Source organism: Phocoena sinus, chromosome 7 (genome assembly GCF_008692025.1).
Source record: "Phocoena sinus isolate mPhoSin1 chromosome 7, mPhoSin1.pri, whole genome shotgun sequence".
In the NCBI taxonomy this organism is placed as follows: Eukaryota; Metazoa; Chordata; class Mammalia; order Artiodactyla; family Phocoenidae; genus Phocoena; species Phocoena sinus.
In genome coordinates, this window is record NC_045769.1 from 94,688,618 (window position 1) to 94,709,787 (window position 21,170).

The 21,170-nt window shown below is 37.6% G+C and overlaps 1 protein-coding gene across 3 annotated transcripts in view; it reads left to right on the forward strand.

Moving 5' to 3' along the window:
* DARS1 (aspartyl-tRNA synthetase 1) overlaps positions 1 to 21,170 on the forward strand; it is a 67,703-nt gene that overhangs the window by 21,572 nt on the left and 24,961 nt on the right. For all 3 annotated transcript variants that reach the window (XM_032637822.1, XM_032637821.1, XM_032637823.1), the window contains exons 5-7: positions 16,108 to 16,210; positions 19,674 to 19,754; positions 20,773 to 20,832. In XM_032637822.1, coding sequence (XP_032493713.1) covers positions 16,108 to 16,210; positions 19,674 to 19,754; positions 20,773 to 20,832 — 244 coding nt within the window. The remainder of the gene's footprint in view (positions 1 to 16,107; positions 16,211 to 19,673; positions 19,755 to 20,772; positions 20,833 to 21,170) is intronic.

Genomic DNA, 21,170 nt, shown 5'->3' on the forward strand with positions numbered 1-21,170 from the left:
GATATCCATGTTCTGTACAAATGAAGATTTCACTGTAGTTTGAATAGCGACATGCTGACAAGTTGGGTTACTAGGTGGTACTTGGTAGTTAAGTATTATGAACTTTAAAGCCTGTGCCGCTCAAGCATATTTATTGAATCCTATTTTCATCTGTATAGGGGCAGCATATGACTAATAGTACAATCGTTTCCATATAAGGAAAAATGTTTCTATTTCCAGTTCTAGTATTTATCAGATTAGATACCCATTTGATTCAAATTTCAATTAACAATACTATATTATTAACTTTCACTGGAATAAGATAGTTTTATAAAATTATCAACTGATATTTAAATTGTCATTCTTGGTTGCTCTTTGCAGGACTTTGGTTAATTATGAGGCCAAGTTATCCTGAGTCAACTTCAAAGTTAATGTTTTGTGGAATTATGAACAAGCATTCTTCATATTACTAGTATTAAAATAAAAATACAGAAAATTAAATCTAGAACTGGATATGAGGCTACAGCTTTATACAGTAAACCAACTGTCAGCAATTTAGTTTTAACAAACCTTAAATTAATATTGTTAATTTGAATTTTGTTGTTTTTAATATTTGTTTCAATTTTCTTTAAAAATTTGCTTTGAGGAGAGTTCCCTGGCTGTCCATTGGTTAGGACTCCACACTTTCACTGCCATGAGCCCGGGTTCTATCCCTGGCCTGGGAACTGAGATCCCACAAGCTGAGCAGCATGGCCCAGAAAAAAAAAAAGACTGTAAAAATTCGCTTTGATTTCAAGTTAAGGGCTATAACCATAAGGCATTTATTTCTACTAGTTTTATACTTGTAGGTATTTAAGTAACATGATAAAACTAATTTAAGTGTTTACTGAGGGTCCCTGATATTGCCAAGAGAGGCCACTGATCTATGCCATATTTAGTTGTGCTTAATTCTTACCAAGCTTATTTTGAACTTAAAATTCTTGGGGTTTTGGTGAAGAAAACTGGGTTCACAAAATAAGTCATCATAGAACTACCAGGATGATTTAAACCTTTAACTTCTACAACTTGCCAATGGGCAATGGAATGTAAGAGTGGCCCAGAGACTCAGCTCCTCACTGACTAGGCACATGACTTCATAAATTGTTTACTGTATGTTAGTCTTTCTTCATTCTTTACAGCTAAGACCCTTCTTTGAACATTTTTTTTTTTTTTTTGCGGTATGCGGGCCTCTCACTGTTGTGGCCTCTCCCATTGTGGAGCACAGGCTCCAAACACGCAGGCTCAGCGGCCATGGCTCACAGGCCTAGCCGCTCCGCGGCATGTGGGATCTTCCCGGACCAGGGCACGAACCCGTGTCCCCTGCATTGGCAGGCGGACTCTCAACCACTGCGCCACCAGGGAAGCCCTGAACATTTTTATTTCTACTTGCCTGGGAAATATTAAAGTCTGAGATTAGGTGTGGCACTAATTCACTGTAATTGAAAGAAGTTACTTGACATATAAACCAAGTTTGTGCCTGTCTCGGAATTGGAATACAGATTTTTATTGTGAAAAGGTGGTTTATTATTTCAAAAAATATTTACACAATTGATGTTTTATGGGTGCTGTTTTGATTTAACTGGCAAATACATGGTTTCTCATGTTTGGGCATTTTGAGTTCTTTGCCTCAATGAATTGTTAGTTTATATCATCAAAGCATTTTATGTTGGTACGTTACTTGAAAAACTAGTATGTAGCAACTTTATAGCCTGTCCTCTTTTCAACTAATCTTTTACTATACCTTGCCCAGGATTTTAAAATTATTAATTTGAATATGGGTAGCTGTGTAGATCTGTGGAGCTCATTCCTCATTGAGTACAGTAATATTCAACAGATTATTTCTGACAACCAGAAACCTAATAAATTTGTTGCCAGTTTTGCTGAAAACTTTTAATACTCAAGTTTCTGTAAGTGTTTAAATTTTAATAGTTTTTGTTGCTATTAGAATATGTAAATATGAGAAAGAAAAACTTAGAATATGTCTTTTTCACCATTATTCATTTTTGAGGGAGCGAGAAGAAGGGGGTAGATAAGAATCAAATGGAAATCATTTTGAAATATATGAGCTATTGACTGCCTAAAATTATAATTTTGGTCATCAGCTAGCTTTCACCAACTCTCTAGTTTATCTGTACTATTAATAATAACAGTCAGCATATATCAATATAGAATAGGATTTCTTACATATTTTAGGCCTTTATTGTGACAATCTAGTATAAAAACGCACTTTGAGGGGCTTAAAACTGTGGTGCCTAAAACAATGTAAAATAAAAGGTAAAAACACTATTCATACAAAGCATATGCTGCTAACCTCCCATCATTATCTTGTGTATATTGAGTAGATTATATAAATTATGATGGGGTACCCTTCAGTGACCTTATATTTTTTAAATGTAAGGCCATGGGAAAAAGCTCCCCCATACACACCTACACTTGGACTTTTATTGCATGTGAAATAATTATTTTTAATATTTAAGAAACTTAATCTACAATTAAAATTTAGTATGATGGTTGCCCTTACTTTATCTTGCCAAGCTTTCCAGTATCTACCATGAATTTTTATATTTATGGGGTGCACCCCAGTAAAGGTTCAGTGCAGTGGTCACCAGTAGCTTCCCTATCTCATGTACAGGGGAAATAACAGATTTGATTGTAACAGTAGCAGCAATAATAGCTAACTGTTACTGTATACTAAGTATGGAGCTGCAGAGTGCCATACTTGAATTTTCCCCCTTGGTCCTCATAGCAGTACTGTGAGGTGTGTATACCATTTTGTCTTTTTTTTTTTTTCTTGTCTATTCATTTTTTACAGATAAGAACGTTGATACTTAAAATACTAAGGTCTCGTTGACTCTAGGCTCATGCTTCTGTGTCATCCTGCCTCTCTAAGATTACATAAGGATATTAGTTCAAAGCCCTCCACATTATGTAGCTCACTTAGAATACAAGCTTAATGTCATTGAAATACGTTGGTGACTGGGAAAGGGAAACCCTGTTGCTTTTTGCCTCAAAAGTATCTTTTCTAGAGTGTGCAGTGTATTCTGGTATATATCCTCAAGGAGTAGATAGCTATTTTTTTTCTTGAGGGTGATAATGACTTTTAAATACTGTCCCCAAGTTTTTGAGAACGAAAACTGGTGAAAAATAATAATTTTGGTTTTAAAAAGTATAGCTGATAATAAAGTAATAAAAAAAGATTTTTGTGTTGTCATAAATTGATGCTAAAAACAGTTCCAAAGAAGGAATGAAATGTTTTTCTAACCATCAGTAATGCTAATGAGCTTGTCTCCTCTAGCATAAAGCAGTAGTTGCCTTCCTAAGGAATCACCCCATTGTTAAAAAGCATGCAATAAAAACAGTGGGGTGGGGGGAAGGTAGTTAGAAAGTAGAGAGTTTCATGTTTGCAAAGACAGTTATTTTTCTTGAATAATTTTAATATAAAAATATTTGATAGCTATAATTATAAATATGAAACCTAAAACTCACTAGGCAAGTTTACATCTTCTTTTGCTTAATCTGTTGCCTTTTCCTTATCATCATCAGCACTGCCACACAGTGCATCTTATACATATTCTTATCGCTCTTGCTGTGAGAAGTAAAACACAAAGTCACTCAACAAAGCAGCTGTGTGGTGTATGCAAGTGATGTGGAAATAAGACCACACTCAGAATTTAAAATAGGAATTTATCCTTTACCAAGATTCTGGACTCAGGAAGGAAATGAAAGAGCTTGGCTGTATGGATAACTGATACTGTTCCTTAACATATCACGCTCTTTGTAACACACTTGTACAAACTAAACTTCTGTCTGCTAGAATTGCTCTGTTGTCAGCAAAGGAGGAGATCTTAGACGTTGAGGTATGGGTGTCCTTTTGGGTTAACTTTTTGTAGAGTGGTGCTAATATTCAGTCAGTTCTGTTATTGTAATAAATGCATTCCTAAAAAAAAACTGTGCTATGCAAAAGTATGAAATAAAAACCTTAAGTTTTGTGCAGAAAATAGGTAAATAGCACAACAGTCAAAAAGTTCAGGGACTTACCTGGCGGTCCAGTGGTTAAGACTCTGCACTCCCAATTCCAGTGACATGGTTTGATCCCTGGTCGGGGAACTAAGATCCCGCGTGCCACACGGTGCAGCCAAAAACAAAAACAACCTTCACCGGTGACATAGTTTTATAAAAAGAACCTAATTTTATTAAAAACATAGAATAGTTTCATACATATTGAATGGTGGAGAAACACATGAATACAATAAATCTCTCACTTTATCTTTACAAAGACATACTGTTTCTGAGTGGAAGTGGGTATCAGAAGAGTTGCAGCTTGGAAATTATTATCAAGTGGTACAAGGAAGGCTGTCTGAAATTGGAAGGAAAGTTGGACCACCAGGTGGGGATGGGTGTGGCTTGTAACGCAGGTAGATGTTTGAGGTGTGTGTGTTTTATGTATTCCTGTGTGGCTAAGTTCACCTGAGTACAGTTGTCTGCATTGACCTAGTGTTTCTCACAGGTGAAATCTGGTATAGGCAAACACAAAATTCTCATTATGCTCAGATTGATACCTAATAAATCAATTGTGTTGGAATTAATTCACATTTTCAAAACAAGTGTTAAAGCAAAACTATACTCTTAAAAGAGATAATGGTTCTTGTGCAGTGAGTGGGTCCAAATATAAGAGTCTTATCTGTTTGCTGACTGCTTATGTGTGGAGGTGAGGAAAAGAAAGAAGTGGAAAATGCCTTCAGAGTTTCTAGTTCGAGAAACTCTGTGGAAAAGGCACCATCAATCTGGAGTAAATTCCCAGGATGGGCTGGGACTAAACACAATTCACTCTCTGGAGCTGGATGGGCTCAGCTTCCCTTAGAGCACTTGGCCAGGGAAAGTGTGGATACTGAACAGGGGTGGGGTTCTGTTAGCAATGAAGAAGGGGAGAGGGATTTGGATAGACAGCTGTAGTATCTCCTAAACTTGCTTACTATGTTGAGTAAATTGGAGAGAAGTTCCAACCTTTTGAGTTCATGAAAAGCCCAAAGATTGAAATAGGTTGTTTTACTGAAACCATTTTATTTTTCTGGCTGATAGGATTCTGCTCCTCCTCTTCCAAGTCATCCTCTCATTCTAAATGTTCACAAGTGACTATATGGAACAAGTTGGCCTTAAAATTCCTTACTTTTCCTCCCCTGTCTTCACCATTGCTTCACTTTGACAGCTCACTTCTGTGGCCACAGCTTGGATTTTGCCCCTTAGAATTTCGTTTTAAACTCCAGTAGCCATTCTCTCTAACCATAATTTCCACCTTTCTACCTCTAATGCCTCCTAATCTTCTGTTGGACCTCATCAAGGCTTGTATTTTTTTTATCAATCTCCCCATTTTCTCCTAGTTTTTTCTGTCCCCTTTTGACCTCACACAACGCCACTTCCATTCCTACAATTACTCTCACTGCATCCTTATCCACTGTTCTCTGTCTCTTTGTTTCTTTTGCCCTGCAGATGCCCTACTAACTCCCTGCCCCATATACTCTTGATTCCATAATCTAACACTAAGCTTAAAGAGTGTATTGTGTATTTGTGGCAGAGCAGTTGATTTTTATTCCTCAGCTGGGACCAGTAGAATATATTCCACTTCTGTAATGAAAATAGAGGTTTATAGGCCACCTCTTTTCATTGTTTCACTGAACTCTTCAAGATCTCATTCCTCTTTATCCCTTAGTTTCTGAGTATAATTATAATAAGAAAATAAAAATTTGGAAAATTCTGTGAGTTTCATTGCTTAATATATTATCAGCCTTCTATTATGATTAAAAACAGCATATGGGGGCTTCCCTGGTGGCGCAGTGGTTGAGAGTCCGCCTGCCGATGCAGGGGACACGGATTCGTGCCCCGGTCCGGGAGGATTCCACATGCCGCGGAGCGGCTGGGCCCGTGAGCCATGGCCGCTGAGCCTGCACGTCTGGAGCCTGTGCTCCGCAATGGGAGAGGCCACAACAGTGAGAGGCCTGCGTACAGCAACAACAACAACAAAAAAACCAGCATATGAACAGCAACATATAAATGCTAGTGGCTTCTATTACTTATTAAATAAAGCAAAAATTCTTACTTATAGATGTTTTTAGCTTACTTTAGAAATTTGAGGATCAGTGAAACATGAGATAATTCAAATGAATATTTAGTAACACATTCACTCTGGGAGGCTAGCAGTTTAGTTAGTAAGCCAACTAACCATTCTGCTAGAATCTTTGGTCTAGGAAACAGCATAGCTAGAAATACATTCATGAGGAAAAGGCCATTTCTAATCCTCATTTAATTTTCATACTGTGTTAGATCTTTTTTTATATTAAATGCTTGTAATTATCTTTAGTGCTAGGGGAGTGCCTAAGGACTGTTTATTTATTCTCAAGGTATTTCCGTCTTGAAGGGCAAGCCAAAGAGGCTGGACATTTAAAACATGTGAACTCCTACACAAAAAAGTGGGAGAAATAATGGTATTTATATGTTAATTCCATGAGGCCCTACATTTAACTCTATTCCCTCTGGCCATATACCAGGTGGAAAAAAGCAAGGACTCCACTATTAAAAATATCAAATCAGATAGTTCCAGCTGGGGTTTCCTAATCATTTAAGAGGCAAACTATGAGGTCACTTTTAATATCTTAAATAGATAACTATCTTAGCATTTACTTTAGATATTAAATCTGAGGTGTTTATCTCTCCCTTACTGACTAGATTGTACCACTAGCAGTTTCTAGCTTTTTAGTATTTTCCTTAAGAGCTACATTAAAGCTTAATATGGGGTCAGTTTTCCCAAAATTATCTTTCCTAGGAATATCCAATTCATCAAAATACTGATCCGAAAAGTTGACTCACTAATTGGATTTAAGTGCCACAGGACTCTTCAACACATTATTTTAATCAGTTTGTTGGAAAGATCAATTTTCTTATGGTTAAATGCATACAGAAATGAAACAACTAAATGAGTTACATGGGAAAGTTGGCACATCTCATTCCCTAGAGATCTTTAAGAACGGATTCTTAATTGTGTATCTGAAATGGTTTGAGGTCTTTAAATGAAATTTGTCTGGAAGCAGGAAGATGGGATACCTATCCAGGCCAGTGTTTCTGGATCCCCATCTTATGTTGACATTAATGTTCTAATGTTTAGTAGCTGGTGTTTGAGCTGAGGCAAGAAGTCATCCCTTTTTTCCTTTTAAAATTATTGTTTATTTAGTGCCATTTAAAAATAATGAGCAGAGTAGTTTGTGTTAGTTATGGTTGAGCCTTGAAAAGACAAGTGTTTTTTTTTTTTTTTTGCAGTACACAGGCCTCTAACTGTTGTGGTCTCTCCCATTATGGAGCACAGGCTCTGGACGCACAGGCTCAGCGTCCATGGCTCACGGGCCTATTCGCTCCGCGGCACGTGGGATCTTCCCGGACCCGGGCACGAACCCATGTCCCCTGCATTGGCAGGCAGATCTCAACCACTGCGCCACCAGGGAAGCCCAAGACAAGTTTTTTTAAAGGTGGCCCTGTAGGCCTTTTTGTATTGACTGCTATTAAGGACTATAGTGAATGTAAACTGTATTCACTGTAGTGAATGTAAATGCAGGTTTTTAAGTTTAAAATTAAAGTGTTGTAAAAGGCTACAGTTCGTTTGAAGTGCAGGTGTTAAAAACTGAATTTTGCTATTTGTGCTTATGTATCACCTCCCACCCCTAGCATAGCGATGTTCGGATTCTGAATAAAAGGCTTACTCAGGCTGTAATATTTGTATATGTATGTACTTTATTTTCTTTTTCTTCATATTAGTCATTGTGGTTAGGTTATTTATTGGTAGCTTGTGAGTCACAAATATGTTTCTCATTCTTTAATGAGTCACCTAGCTACATACAAGTTTATTTTCTTTCCTTTCTAGATCTTTCACCTGAAAATAACTATTTTACTTACTTGGTAGGTTAAATTTTCAGTTTATACATTAATTTTTAGAACTGTAAATATCAAAATAATAGAAGAAGGTTCATTGATTTAGAAAACTTTTATTAGCACCTGCTCCAGTCTAGACACTATGCTAGGCTCGGGTATTCAGTGACTCTGTATATCACATAAGGAACTTAATTTGGGGACAGGACAAAAATAAACAACTGCATGCAGAGGCATGTTACAGGTCCTATGATGGAAGTATATGTATATATCATCCACAGTTGAGGCCCAGAGGGTGGTGTGCATTTGGGTACCCCTTGAGCATCATGTGGATAAGTTGGTGAACATAGGCGAGGTTATTGTAGTGTTCTGGATTGCACCTTTTTGAACAACTGTACCTAGATAGTTTATACCTCTTTGTTGGAATGAGGTACTTAATCTATTGGATCAGAAACAGAACTATATTGGCTCTGTCCAGTTCAACATTTATATTGAAAACTTTGATGAATATGTGCTTTAAAAGTAGGTCTAGGGGGCTTCCCTGGTGGCACAGTGGTTGAGAGTCCGCCTGCCGATGCAGGGGACACGGGTTCGTGCCCCGGTCGGGGAAGATCCCACATGCCGCGGAGCGGCTAGGCCCGTGAGCCCTGGCCGCTGAGCCTGCGCGTCTGGAGCCTGTGCTCCGCAACGGGAGAGGCCACAAGACTGAGAGGCCCATGTACCGCAAAAAAAAAAAAAAAAAGTAGGTCTAAAATCTGGTGTCAAAAGTTCCTAGTTAAAAAAAAAAAGTTCCTAGTTTATGGAATTAATTCTTCTAAGCTAAATATAACTTTAAGTAATAACTTTATTCTCTTTTATGCAAAGATTCTGATGTATATATGTTGAGGCTGGCAACAACAGAAAATCAAGATACATCAGCGTTACCGGAGAAGGCAGTATGATTCTTGGGCATTTTGAAAACTATTTGTGAAGGGGCTGTTATTTTCAGTTTCTTTCACATAAGCTATAAAGGAATCTGGCAGCTCATGAGCTTCTAAAAATGAGAGTGCATTATTTCAAAGTGAGCTGATGTTGCATTCTGGAGTATTTAAAATTTGGTGCTAATTTGTGAGTCTGTAACTGAACTGTCGAGTGCAGTAATCAGTACATGATCTTACTAGCTGTGTGGTCTTGGGCTAATTACTTGACCTTTCAGAGTCTCAGTTTTTTCAACTATAAATTGTTAGTAGCACCTACCTTCACACAGGAACTGGAACATAAAAGGAAATTGCCAAAGTGACATGGGAATAATAATACTTTAGGTATTTGTATCTATTAAGGTCAATTTCGTTAGAGCTGTAAAAATAAAACTGCTTCTTCAACCTTAAATACGGAGAACATGAACAAAACTAATGTAGAAGAATGACACAAAATTTATGATGCATTCCATATTTTTTGCAAATGAGAAAAAATGTGGAGGAGTATGGTAAACAGTGATTATAGGAAGAGGGGGTTGGGTATATGATGGGGAACTTAAAATTTTAAATTTACACGTTATTTAACATTGGAATTGTTAACAATAAAAAAGTATATTCTTTTACAATAAAAAAATAAGTTTTTGAAATAATGTTTAGAAAACACTGTTTAAAAAATAACTTAAAAATATAAGAACAAGCCTTGCCATTTTCCATCCCTCACTGGTGAGGGGTAGTGTGAATTGGGGGTGATTATTCTTTGTTCTCCAAAAGGACTTGTCAGAGTCAGAACCTCCCACTGGGACCCAGTGACAAAAAAATAGATGAAGTATTTCTTTCCCAGATCTGTTTCTCCACCATTTGTATGCAAGATGGTGACCTCTTTGACTAGAGTCCCATACTGTTAAATTCCTTTTCACCTATAAATCAGCTACCCGCACCAACGGCCTTTTCTCAGTCATTGTGATTCTTATGCTCTATCCCAGTGTTCTCCAAAGTGTGATTTGCTCAAGATTACCCACTGAAGGAAAGAAAAGAATTAAACTTGTTTCTTTCCTTTCCTTCCTTTCTTTTTGATCTAAAAGTGTAAGCAAAAATTTGGGTTTTTCTAATAGTTAATTTATAGATAAACACTGGGCCTATCACTTGGATTGCATCTCAGAAGGTCACATGTCACCTATAGCATGTGAAGCCTCTGAAAGAAGACTGCAGGATTCCAGTAACACAAAGGAGCTAACACTGGTACCCCAACTCTCTGGTTCACTTTCAGCATATTGTAGCCAATTGAAGTTTACTGGGCCTGGCTAACTGGTTTGGGGGGATTATATTTATTAAAATAACAGACTGACCCTCAGAAAATGGACAAAGGATTTCTATCAAGAGACTATAGAATGAAGATAAAACTTAAAACATACGCACAACAAGAAAATGTTAACACTGACACTTACAGTGTGGGATCTTTGTATCAGCCATATTATGAAGTGGTGGTGGTGGTGGTGGTGGTGGTGGTGTTTTAATGATAATCCAATCAGATCTGACAAGATTTCAGTACTCCCCTAGCTAGATAGAAATTATCAGGAAAACTGTGTGAAGTATGGATTTGCTATTGCTAATTATGGATCATTATTGCTAATTATGAATCTCTCCCCAAGTTTATATTTGCCTAAAGCTAATATTTACATGTATATAATTTTAAAATAAATAAAATATATACATATTGAGGTGCATACTCCCCATTTTTTTTTACTGGTAAAGTAAATCAAATTATCAAAAATGTTTGTATGGCTTCCCTGGTGGCACAGTGGTTGAGAGTCCGCCTGCCAATGCAGGGGACACGGGTTCGTGCCCCGGTCTGGGAAGATCCCACATGCCGCGGAGCGGCTGGGCCCGAGATCCATGGCCGCTGAGCCTGCGCGTCCGGAGCCTGTGCTCCGCAACGGGAGAGGCCACAACAGTGAGAGGGCCGCGTACCGCAAAAAAAAAAAAAAAAAAAATGTTTGTAGATAGCTGCTCAACCCTATAGTTGATATATTAACTATCTATAGCTGTCATTATTAAGCGTATATATGAGGTTAATGTCTGTCTATTAACCCTATAGTTTATATATTTAAGTATTCTCTCCTTTTTGAAACATGTTACTTCCTTGGACCTCTAATGCCATTCATTTAGTTTTTTGGTTTTTTTTTTTAAGTCTCTTCTTCTCTCCCACCTAGAGTTCTGTCATGATCTTCAGCATTTCTGAAGGATAGTAAACAATAGGTATAAGTGAGATTTGCCCCCCAAAAACTGATTTGTGTGACAAAACCAAGAAGTAATTCCAGATAAGTTGTTTTAAGATTGTTTTAGGCAGTGCTGATTTTGAAATGTGTTTATAACCCCTACGTCCTTACCTTGAGTAGTCAATTTGAAGAGGCCAGTATTGGATAAATTCTGCTGTATTTGATAAGAAATGGATAAATTCTGCTGTATTTGATAAGAAATCAGCCCTAATGCTTCATAGTCAAATTTTGTGTATCTGTTTTTTTTAATCTCTTTACAATGCATAATACCCACTGTAGGTTTGCAGTGTGTATGTGATGATATACCACATTAAAGGATAAGGCAGTACGCAGTAGTGCATTATTTTAGACTGTGAAGCTTACTTCCTTCAAGTACTGAAACTATTTTGACAACTTTAACAGAATCTTTGAAGCCTGTTTTTTTACATTCTTCCTTTTTCTTAATGGCACAAGGCCACTATTGTGAACGTCTATTACTGTGCTAGATTATAATGTGTTGTTTGCCACTTTCATGTTTTTGTTTGTTTTGCTTTGTTTTTTAATATATATTCTTCAGCAGTCAGCTGTTACTTAATATAACAGTTGTGCCTACTTCTAATAGTTCCAACAAACTTTTGTTTAGTTTGTCGCTTCTTATGTAATATAGACATGAAAACTTACAACCAAGATTGATAGAACTGCAGATAACAGAAGTATCCCTGTGGTTATTAGGGAGGCCCTAAATAGTAAACTGTATGGCACTCATGTTGGAAAGATGGTATTTTATTCCTTCAGATAACTGAGTACTGTTTTGTTTTTTTCCCCAAGTGGTGTGGGGTTTTTGTTGTTTTTTTAAAATTTATTTTATTTATTTTGGGCTGTGTTGGGTCTTCATTTCTGTGCGAGGGCTTTCTCTAGTTGCGGCGAGCGGGGGCCACTCTTCATTGCCATGCGCGGGCCTCTCACTGTCGCGGCCTCTCTTGTTGCGGAGCACAGGCTCCAGACGCGCAGGCTCAGTAGTTGTGGCTCACGGGCCTAGTTGCTCCGCGGCATGTGGGATCTTCCCAGACCAGGGCTCAAACCCGTGTCCCCTGCATTGGCAGGCATATTCTCAACCATTGTGCCACCAGGGAAGCCCCAAGTTGCATGTTTTATAATTGCTTCAGTAATTCATACATTATATCATTTGTTTAAAAATTGAAAAAGCCCACTCAAAATATTTTTATAATATACTTTATATAAAGAATGGTGGTTTTTACATTTTTTTTCCTAAAGGCAGTTTACATTCAAAGTAAACAAATGAAATTGAACGGTTGACAGTTCCTAATAGATGACATAAAATCTTTTGTGCTTATTAAGGCATTTTTAATATCAAGGCTCTACTAATTTTATTTGTGGAGTGGTTCCTTATATGCAGGGGGTAAAAGGGTGTTTGGAAAATGAAAGAGGTATGAAAAAACGCTGTGACAGTGTGTTTTGGGAGGTGTTGGTAATAATAAAAATAGCTGACTCAGCTCTTGAAAAGTTATGTTTAATTTACTTCATCCATTTCTCCTACTATAAAGTAGTTCCCAGGAAGCTCCCAGGAGCTTCCACCATGGATTTTTTTTTTTTTTCCTGCCATATGGTCTATAAAAACCGAAGGCTTTTAGTTGCCTGTTATACATAACAAGACATAGTGACATATTTGTTTCAGAATGTAACACAGACTTTAATAGGATCTTTTTATGGCAGCAGTCAAGCTGTAGTCTATACACAATATAGTATTAAGCCATCTTAACACACAGTGTCAGTTAAAATCATGTTAGACTTTTTCTACAAACTGGAATTTTATCCTTCTATTGGCTGTTAGCTTATTCAAGTATTCCAGTACCTCTTGTATTGAGTCTAATTATACACACACGTATACACATAAAGACCGCATAATCTTTTACTAGTTTTAACTAACAAGTTCTAGTCTGACCCTTTTTCAGAAATTTGACTCTTTTTAATTTTGTTTTAATGTTTTTTCTTCTGAATTCATTCACATCAACAATAGGGATAGATAGATATAGATGAGGATATAGAGATAGAGATATTAGAACTAAATTATTTTACCAAGATCTAAGTCTGCTATTCTATTAATAGTATATAGCTGCTAGAAATAATATGGAAAAATACTGAGATTGGAAGGGCAAAAAAATTAATTATAGGAATCTTCTGTACCTAGTTAAAGCCTACCTTCTTTCTGATTTATGCAGTAGAGCAATTTGTGATAGCAGAAGTTTAGCTTTGGCCCTAGCTTAGAAATATGTCAGGTTTTCAGAAGTTCTTTTGTCAGTTGTTTAGTACTGGAAACAATGTTTAAACTAGTGGTAGTTTTCTAGTCTAGCTGTTGAAGTATTTTAGCACATAATATTGAATTAATGAACTAAAGGTAGTCCGTTTCAAGTTTCAGGTTCTGGATAAAAGGCATCATCTGGTTACTTTTTAGGGAGGAAGAAAAGAAAATTTTGTTTTCTTTGATTGGACTGTTAGCTAGCCTTGGGCAGTGTATTTGACCACATTCCAGCTTCTTTTTGGAAGGACACTTGCTTAGTGCTCAATCCTTAAAGAGTAGATGTGTTTAACGTGAAGTTGGCTTGAAGAAAACTTGCTTATAATGGAAGGCCTCTTACTAGGGAGTCCAAGGGGGTGAGATAAGAGAACCAAGTGAGTCAGGGACATAGCTGGACTGTCTCAGGGTGGGGCTCTAGTAGGGGCAGGTCAGATTACTCCATGAAGCAATACACTGATCAGTAAGGAAGAGAAAACCTTCCTCATAGAAACATGTGAGATAAGCAGCAGAATTCTCACAAGATCTGAATTATATACTCAGGTATCAAGCTTACCCATGCAAACAGATGAAGCAATGGTAGGTGGCAGTCATACTGAATAAAGATTCCCAGTTTTATCAATAAACTGAAGCCTCTTGATCCCTCATGTCTCAGAGGAGTCTTATTTTAGTTCACCAACCACCTCTTTTACCATAATAAATTTTGAGTTTCTTCAGTACACAAGATTTTTCGCTAGATATTAGGTGATAGGTCTAGTGCAAAAGATTTATGAGAGTGCAAGAGGTATGTGTACTGTTGATTTTTTTTTAAGGTGGTTGGTAACAGACATTATTGAACTCCAGGCAGTGTAGCAAAGTGAAAATTTTTCTGTCTTAGTTCACCATTTTTCACCTATTATCTTCATTATGATTCTTTTCCAACCCAAATGTTTCTTGAAATGGATTTTAGTGTTCTCCTGTGTAAAATAAGTATAGTTAGATTTCTGGAATCTTGTCAAATCGCACCACAACTACTGAGGACCCAGTTCCTTATCAGAATGAATAGACTTTTTCTTAGGAAAGTTATATCTTGTTGTTGCTTTGCTTTGTTTAGATTCTGGTCATCCATCTTGCAGGATTTTAAGTAGGGACCTGAGCCGTGAGACCATAACACAAAAGTTAACTGGGGCTTATGACAGCAGGTAAACAGGGAGTCCAGGACAGATTTTCCTAATCCATTTTTGCCCTTTCTGTTATGCCAGCTGCCGCAGGAAATCAACTCTCTCCCAGTTGTCACTTTGGCATTTTTCTTCCTTCCTTCTCTTTTCACCTCACTTCTACAGCTCCAGTTACCACCTGAGAGGTTTTTTTTAAAATAAATTTGTTTATTTGTTTGTTTGTTTATTTATGGCTGTGTTGGGTCCTCGTTGCGGTGTGCGGGCTTCTCATTGCGGTGGCTTCTCTTGTTGCAGAGCCCAGGCTCTAGGCGCATGAGCTTCATTAGTCGTGGCACGCAGGCTCAGTATTTGTGGCACACGGGCTTTGTTGCTCCGTGGCATGTGGGACTTCCCGGACCAGGGCTCCAACCTGTGTCCCCTGCATTGGCAGGCGGATTCTTAACCACTGTGCCACCAGGGAAGCCCCTGTGAGTTTTAATTAATAGTTTTACATGGGGAATTGCCTTTGGCCAATTGAGCTGCCATCATACCGACATCACTCTCCAAGATCTGAAAGTTAAATCTTATCCTTTTCCACAAATGTACTATGACACAAATAATGAATTATCTCAGAATTTGAGTGTCTGGTGTTCAAAATTCAAGTTTGTTATAGAATTAAACTGGTCAGGAGATGCATTTATTTTATTCTTAGTATATATTAAGCTTCATATAGATATTCTTAACTAGAATTACACAGTCCAATAGGCTGTCTGTCACAAATCCAATGACAGTGTGTACTCAGAAACTATAGGCAATGAGGATTTAATCGCAGCACCCTAATGTCCTCTTATTACCTTGAAATCTTTTCAGTTGACATTCTATTATTTAATTCCATTACATACCAGTAATTGCATTTACTGAAGCCAATGTTTCTCCTTATAGGAAATGCTGATCTTAGTAAATTTCAACTATAGGCAGGGAAATGTTCTTTAATAAATAATTGAGGACTTCCCTGGTGGTCCAGCAGTTAAGACTCCAAGCTCCCAATGCAGGGGGCCTGGGCTCATTCCCCGGTCAGGGAACTAGATCCCGCATGCATGATGCAACTAAGAGTCTACATGCCACAACTAAGATCCCACACATGGCAACGAAGGTCCTGCTGCTGCAACTAAGACCCGGTGCAGCCAAATAAAATAAATATTAAAATAAAAATAAAATAAAAAAATAATTGAAAGACTTTTTCACAGTTCAGTGCTGGTCCTGTTACCTCTGATGTCTAGAGTATTTTATACATGGTAACTAAATTATGGAATCTGGAAAATCATCTCCTCAAGAAATCTCACAAGGTGTGCTACATAGTAGCTTAATGTAAATAGGTTAAAGAGACTGGCTTTATCTCAAGTGGCTTACTATGTTAAAGAAGAGTTTAATGTATTCAGCTTCGCAGTTGCAACACCAAGTGAATTCTGACACCTCTGATGAGATGATTAAAGTTGGACATTTTTTTCTTTCGACAGCATTAACAAAGAGAGCATCATAGATGTGGAAGGTGTTGTGAGAAAAGTGAATCAGAAAATTGGAAGCTGTACGCAGCAGGATGTAGAGTTACATGTTCAAAAGGTAATATTTTTCAAAATATAAAATTGTATACAGAAATAGATGAACTAGTTCTTATCACTAGTCACATCAAGTCTATATGTTCTTTTTTTTTTTAATTAATTTTTGGCTGCGTTGGGTCTTCGTTGCTGTGTGCAGGCTTTCTCTAGTTGTGGTGAGCGGGGGCTATTCTTCGTTGTGGTACACGGGCTTCTCATTGCGGGGGCTTCTCTTGCTGTGGAGCACGGGCTCTAGTCTAGGCGTGCAGGCTTCAGTAGTTGTGGCACGTGGGCTCAGTAGTTGTGGTTTGCGGGCTCTAGAGCGCAGGCTCAGTAGTTGTGGCACACGGGCTTAGTTGCTCCGCGGCATGTGGGATCTTCCGGGACGAGGGCTCGAACCCGTGTCCCCTACATTGGCAGGAGGATTCTTAATCACTGTACCACCAGGGAAATCCCTATATATTCTTAATAATTAGAGTTGATGTAAAATATTGAGATTTATAAATTGATTACTAACTCGGTTAGCTTTTGTTATATAACAGACCACCTCAATACTTAGCGACTTAAAACAACAAAAACATTTATTTGCTCATGATTCTGTGCAGTTTGGGAATGAGGGTCAGCCTATCTGGGATGGCTCATCTGCACCACATGACATTGCCTGGGGTCACTGATATTTCTGGGACATCTCCCCATGGCCTCTCCTCATCCAGCAGGCTTGCCCAGGCTTGTTGACATGGTACATCTACCATAGTCACATACGGAAAAGTATAAAACACATCTAAAAAGCTTTATTCACTATTATGAACCTATTTTGCTGTGAACTTTCTTTTAATGATGTACTTCTGAAGGTTGATTAGTTATACTCTTAATCATTATATTTCCTTATAATCATTGTATTTCTAATATTTTACAGTATAAAGAAGTCAAGAGACAATACTATATTGGACTTACATCCCAGCAATAACTTTTTCATACAAGATTTATCCCACATCATTTTCTTAGACATAAAAACTAAAAATGCTCACCATCATTGACCTTTAAAATCTTATAAGTGAACTCACATGTATTTAATACTATTGAAATAATCCTGCAATTTTGAACCTGCAGTCTCAGATCCAGGTCTAGTTTATAATATTCATCATTGAATTTCTCTTACAGAGTAGTCCTTTCCCACCCTTACCCCTGTGTGTGTGTGTGTATAGGCACGCGCGTGAGCGAGCACACATATATGGGATAGAACAGACAGAGAGATGCAGAAAGACAGATTCATCCATACACAGTAATTTGGGAGTAAGGTTGTATTTAATTGAAATTGACTGTCTTGGAACTCTTCAAGACTTAGAAAATCTTGTATTTTTTACCGACCTAAGTTGCCAAATTACTTTGTTCTCTTTGTGTAAGTCTTATTTCAAACTAACCCTGCCATGAAGTCTGCAACGTAGTAAAGGCAAACTGACCTAAAGGTGTGCTGACCAAAAAAAAAAAAAAAAAAAACCCTGTCTTCGAATAACATGTTTTTCAACACTTGAATAAATAAGATTTTAGTGAGTAGAGCAAGTAAATGTATTTTTTTTTTTTTAGATGTTGTGGGTAGGAGTTTATTAATTAATTTATTTATTTTTGCTGTGTTGGGTCTTCATTTCTGTGTGAGGGCTTTCTCTAGTTGTGGCAAGTGGGGGCCACTCTTCATCGCGGTGCGTGGGCCTCTCACTATCGCGGCCTCTCTTGTTGTGGAGCACAGGCTCCAGACGCAAAGGCTCAGTAGTTGTGGCTCATGGGCCTAGTTGCTCCGCGGCATGTGGGATCTTCCCAGACCAGGGCTCGAACCCGTGTCCCCTGCATTAGCAGGCCGATTCTCAACCACTGCGCCACCAGGGAAGCCCAAGTAAATGTATTTTTAAAATATTCTAATTATCTAGTGTTTGGTTCAACCTTAATAAATGTTAAATATAAAGCCTAAAGAGCTTACCCACAAATTTTGCCTGAATAAAAATAATTATAAAGTATCTTACAAAGCATAAAATGTTGTATGCTAAATAGAATTTTATAATAAGCAGTGACTCTCTTTTATCATTTATTTATTCAGCCAGCAGTTACTGAGTGTATACTTTGTGCCAAGCACTATGTGAAGTTCTGGGGATGAAAGCGCTCACGACCTAATGAAGGAGATGATGAATTTCTAGTAGTTAGAAAAATGAAAGAGGTAGCTGTCCAGTTCTCCAACTTTGCATTGGAGATCAAGTTCCTGTTAACTCATCAAAGGGAAGCATGACAACTTAGGTATAGGGGGTGGTGACAAATAATTCTATTTTAATGCTATGAAGAGGACTGGAGTATCCTTCTGATACCTTTTCTTCAAGTGTCTGAGCTGAATGCTAAATGTGATTTACCAACTGGAAGAATATAATTTCCTTTCTGGAATTTACTAAATAAGGTCTCTTTCCCTCTTGTGCTTTAGCAGGTTTTCCAGGCATAGTTGGGAATAACTAATAGGGTAACATGTTTTTTTAAGAGTGGCTTAAAAAACCCAAGCTCATTCTTTATGACCTAACTGCCTTTTTTTTTTTTTTTTTTTTTTGCGGTACACGGGCCTCTCACTGTTGTGGCCTCTCCCGTTGCGGAGCACAGGCTCCAGACGCGCAGGCTCAGCAGCCATGGCTCACGGGCCCAGCCGCTTCGTGGCATGTGGGATCTTCCCGGACCGGGGCACGAACCCGTGTCCCCTGCATCGGCAGGCGGACTCTCAACCACTGCGCCACCAGGGAAGCCCCCTAACTGCTTTTTAGCACTAAAATGTGCAGTTAGTGTGAGTTAGGGATTTTAACACCATAAAGGAACACTTTCTACAGCAGCTCCCAGCCAGGAGAGCAGCAGGAAATGAGCTATAACATACTTGATGAAAGAAAGCATTGAGGGATATTTAGAAAACGAATGAGGAAAGGAAAGAGAGGTACAGCAGAATTGAGCCGACTTTGGTCCTAGTGGTAGAAATGGCCAGATGCTGTTAACAATTATAATAACTTATTTGTTAATGGCTCTTTCAAACGAGCAAAGTGTTTTCTTATTCATTATTCCATTTGATTCTTACCGCAGACCTTATTTTACAGAAGACTGTTGAAGCGCTAGGTAAAGTGATTTGCCTAACAACAGCTTTTATGTGACAAAGAGAGGCCTTAAGCTAGACCCCTCGACTCCAGTTATTACTTATTTAAGACATTGGTGTGAACCTTAGAGTTTACAAAGTATTTGTACCTATGTTATCTCATCTGACTATTCCAGCAACCCAGGGATGTACACAAGAAATATTATTATCCCCATTTTATAGGTGAAAAAAACATGTACCATCTTTGATTTTAGCAAGTAGTTTCAGTTAAAGATGTATGCAAACATTGTTTCTCATGTTAAGTCAACTGTAGATTTTTTTGAAACAAAAGATAACGGGTTTTGTGTGTTTCTTGATATTTTTGGTAATCTCTCACTTTCAGATTTATGTGATCAGTTCAGCTGAACCCCGCCTGCCCCTGCAGCTGGACGATGCTGTTCGTCCTGAGGTGGAAGGAGAAGAGGTGAAAATTACACTTTTGAAATAATATGTTTCCTCTGTATGTTTAGTTTGCAAAACATTGAAAACTTGATGTGCTGCTTTTGTAGGAAGGGTACCTATGAATTGATTTGAGCTTCATTTTTATTTAAACGTACTCTTACATTAACAATTCTCAAACTTTTTGGTCTCAGGATTCCTTTACATTCTTAAAAATAATTGACCCCACAGTCTTTTGTTTTTGTAGGTATACCTATCAATATTTACAGTATTAGAAATTAAAACAAAATTTTTAATATTTATGACATTATTAAAAATAATATAATTAGATTATGTGTCTGTGTATTCCTATATAAATAATAAAAACAGCAGTAACATTTTATGAAAAGTATTTTCAAAAACAAAAAATAATTTAGTGTCAAGGCTGACATTGTGTCACATGTCTACATTGTTGGTAATATCTGGCTCAATACACAACAATTAGATTTTCATATCTGCCTCTACATTCATTCTGTTGTGATAGCACACATCATGAAGCCTTTGGAAAATTTCTCAGTATAGTCAGGAAAAAATGAGAGTGAAAAGGTATTATTATGAAAAATAAGTTTGACTTAACAGACTCCCTTCTGAAAGTGTATCGGGTACCTTCACTGGTGCCCTGAACATACTTTGAGAACCACTGTTCTATGTCAGCTTTTATCTGCTCCTTCACTCTTCAACTAGCAGGTAAAATCCAGGGATCAATGAAGGTGCTGGTTGTTAATTATTCTGATATCCCAATAATGAGTCAAGGGGTTTGGGGGCAGGAGGTGGAAAAAAAGCATTAACCTCAATTCATTCTCATTTCTCTTCTTTCCAGCTCTTCCTTTTAATAATAACTTCTCTCTGGCTCCACTTCTTGTATCTTGGATCTTTGATTTGGGGGTATAACATGAACACACGTGAACACACCTATTCTTACTTAAAAATTAACATGGCTTCTGCAAGTGTTGTTTGTGTCCTTAAAAAAATTAGTAAAATCTGTTTTTTCATCTTTTTTTTAGGATGGAAGAGCTACTGTTAACCAAGATACAAGATTAGACAACAGAGTCATTGATCTTAGGGTATGCCTCATTTGTTTATTTAGTGACATGATTGTGCTCACATCAAGGTGGGCAAGGATACCATACCTGACTCAGGTTTATAGAAAAAATCGGCATTTGCCTGTATGTAATATGATAATACAAGAAGTAATTTACCTTTCTGACTGACCCTTCCCCTAAAAAGAATTGTAGGCAACAAGGACAGTTGAGTAATAGTTCACAAGATACTGACTTGCTTCATGTTAAAATGACAAAGGAACATGAAGCTAATAAATGGTCTTGCTTCCAGGTAGTACCTGTTTCAAACAAGGTAGTCAGCAAGTGAAAACATAACCATTAATATCACTACAAAATTGTGA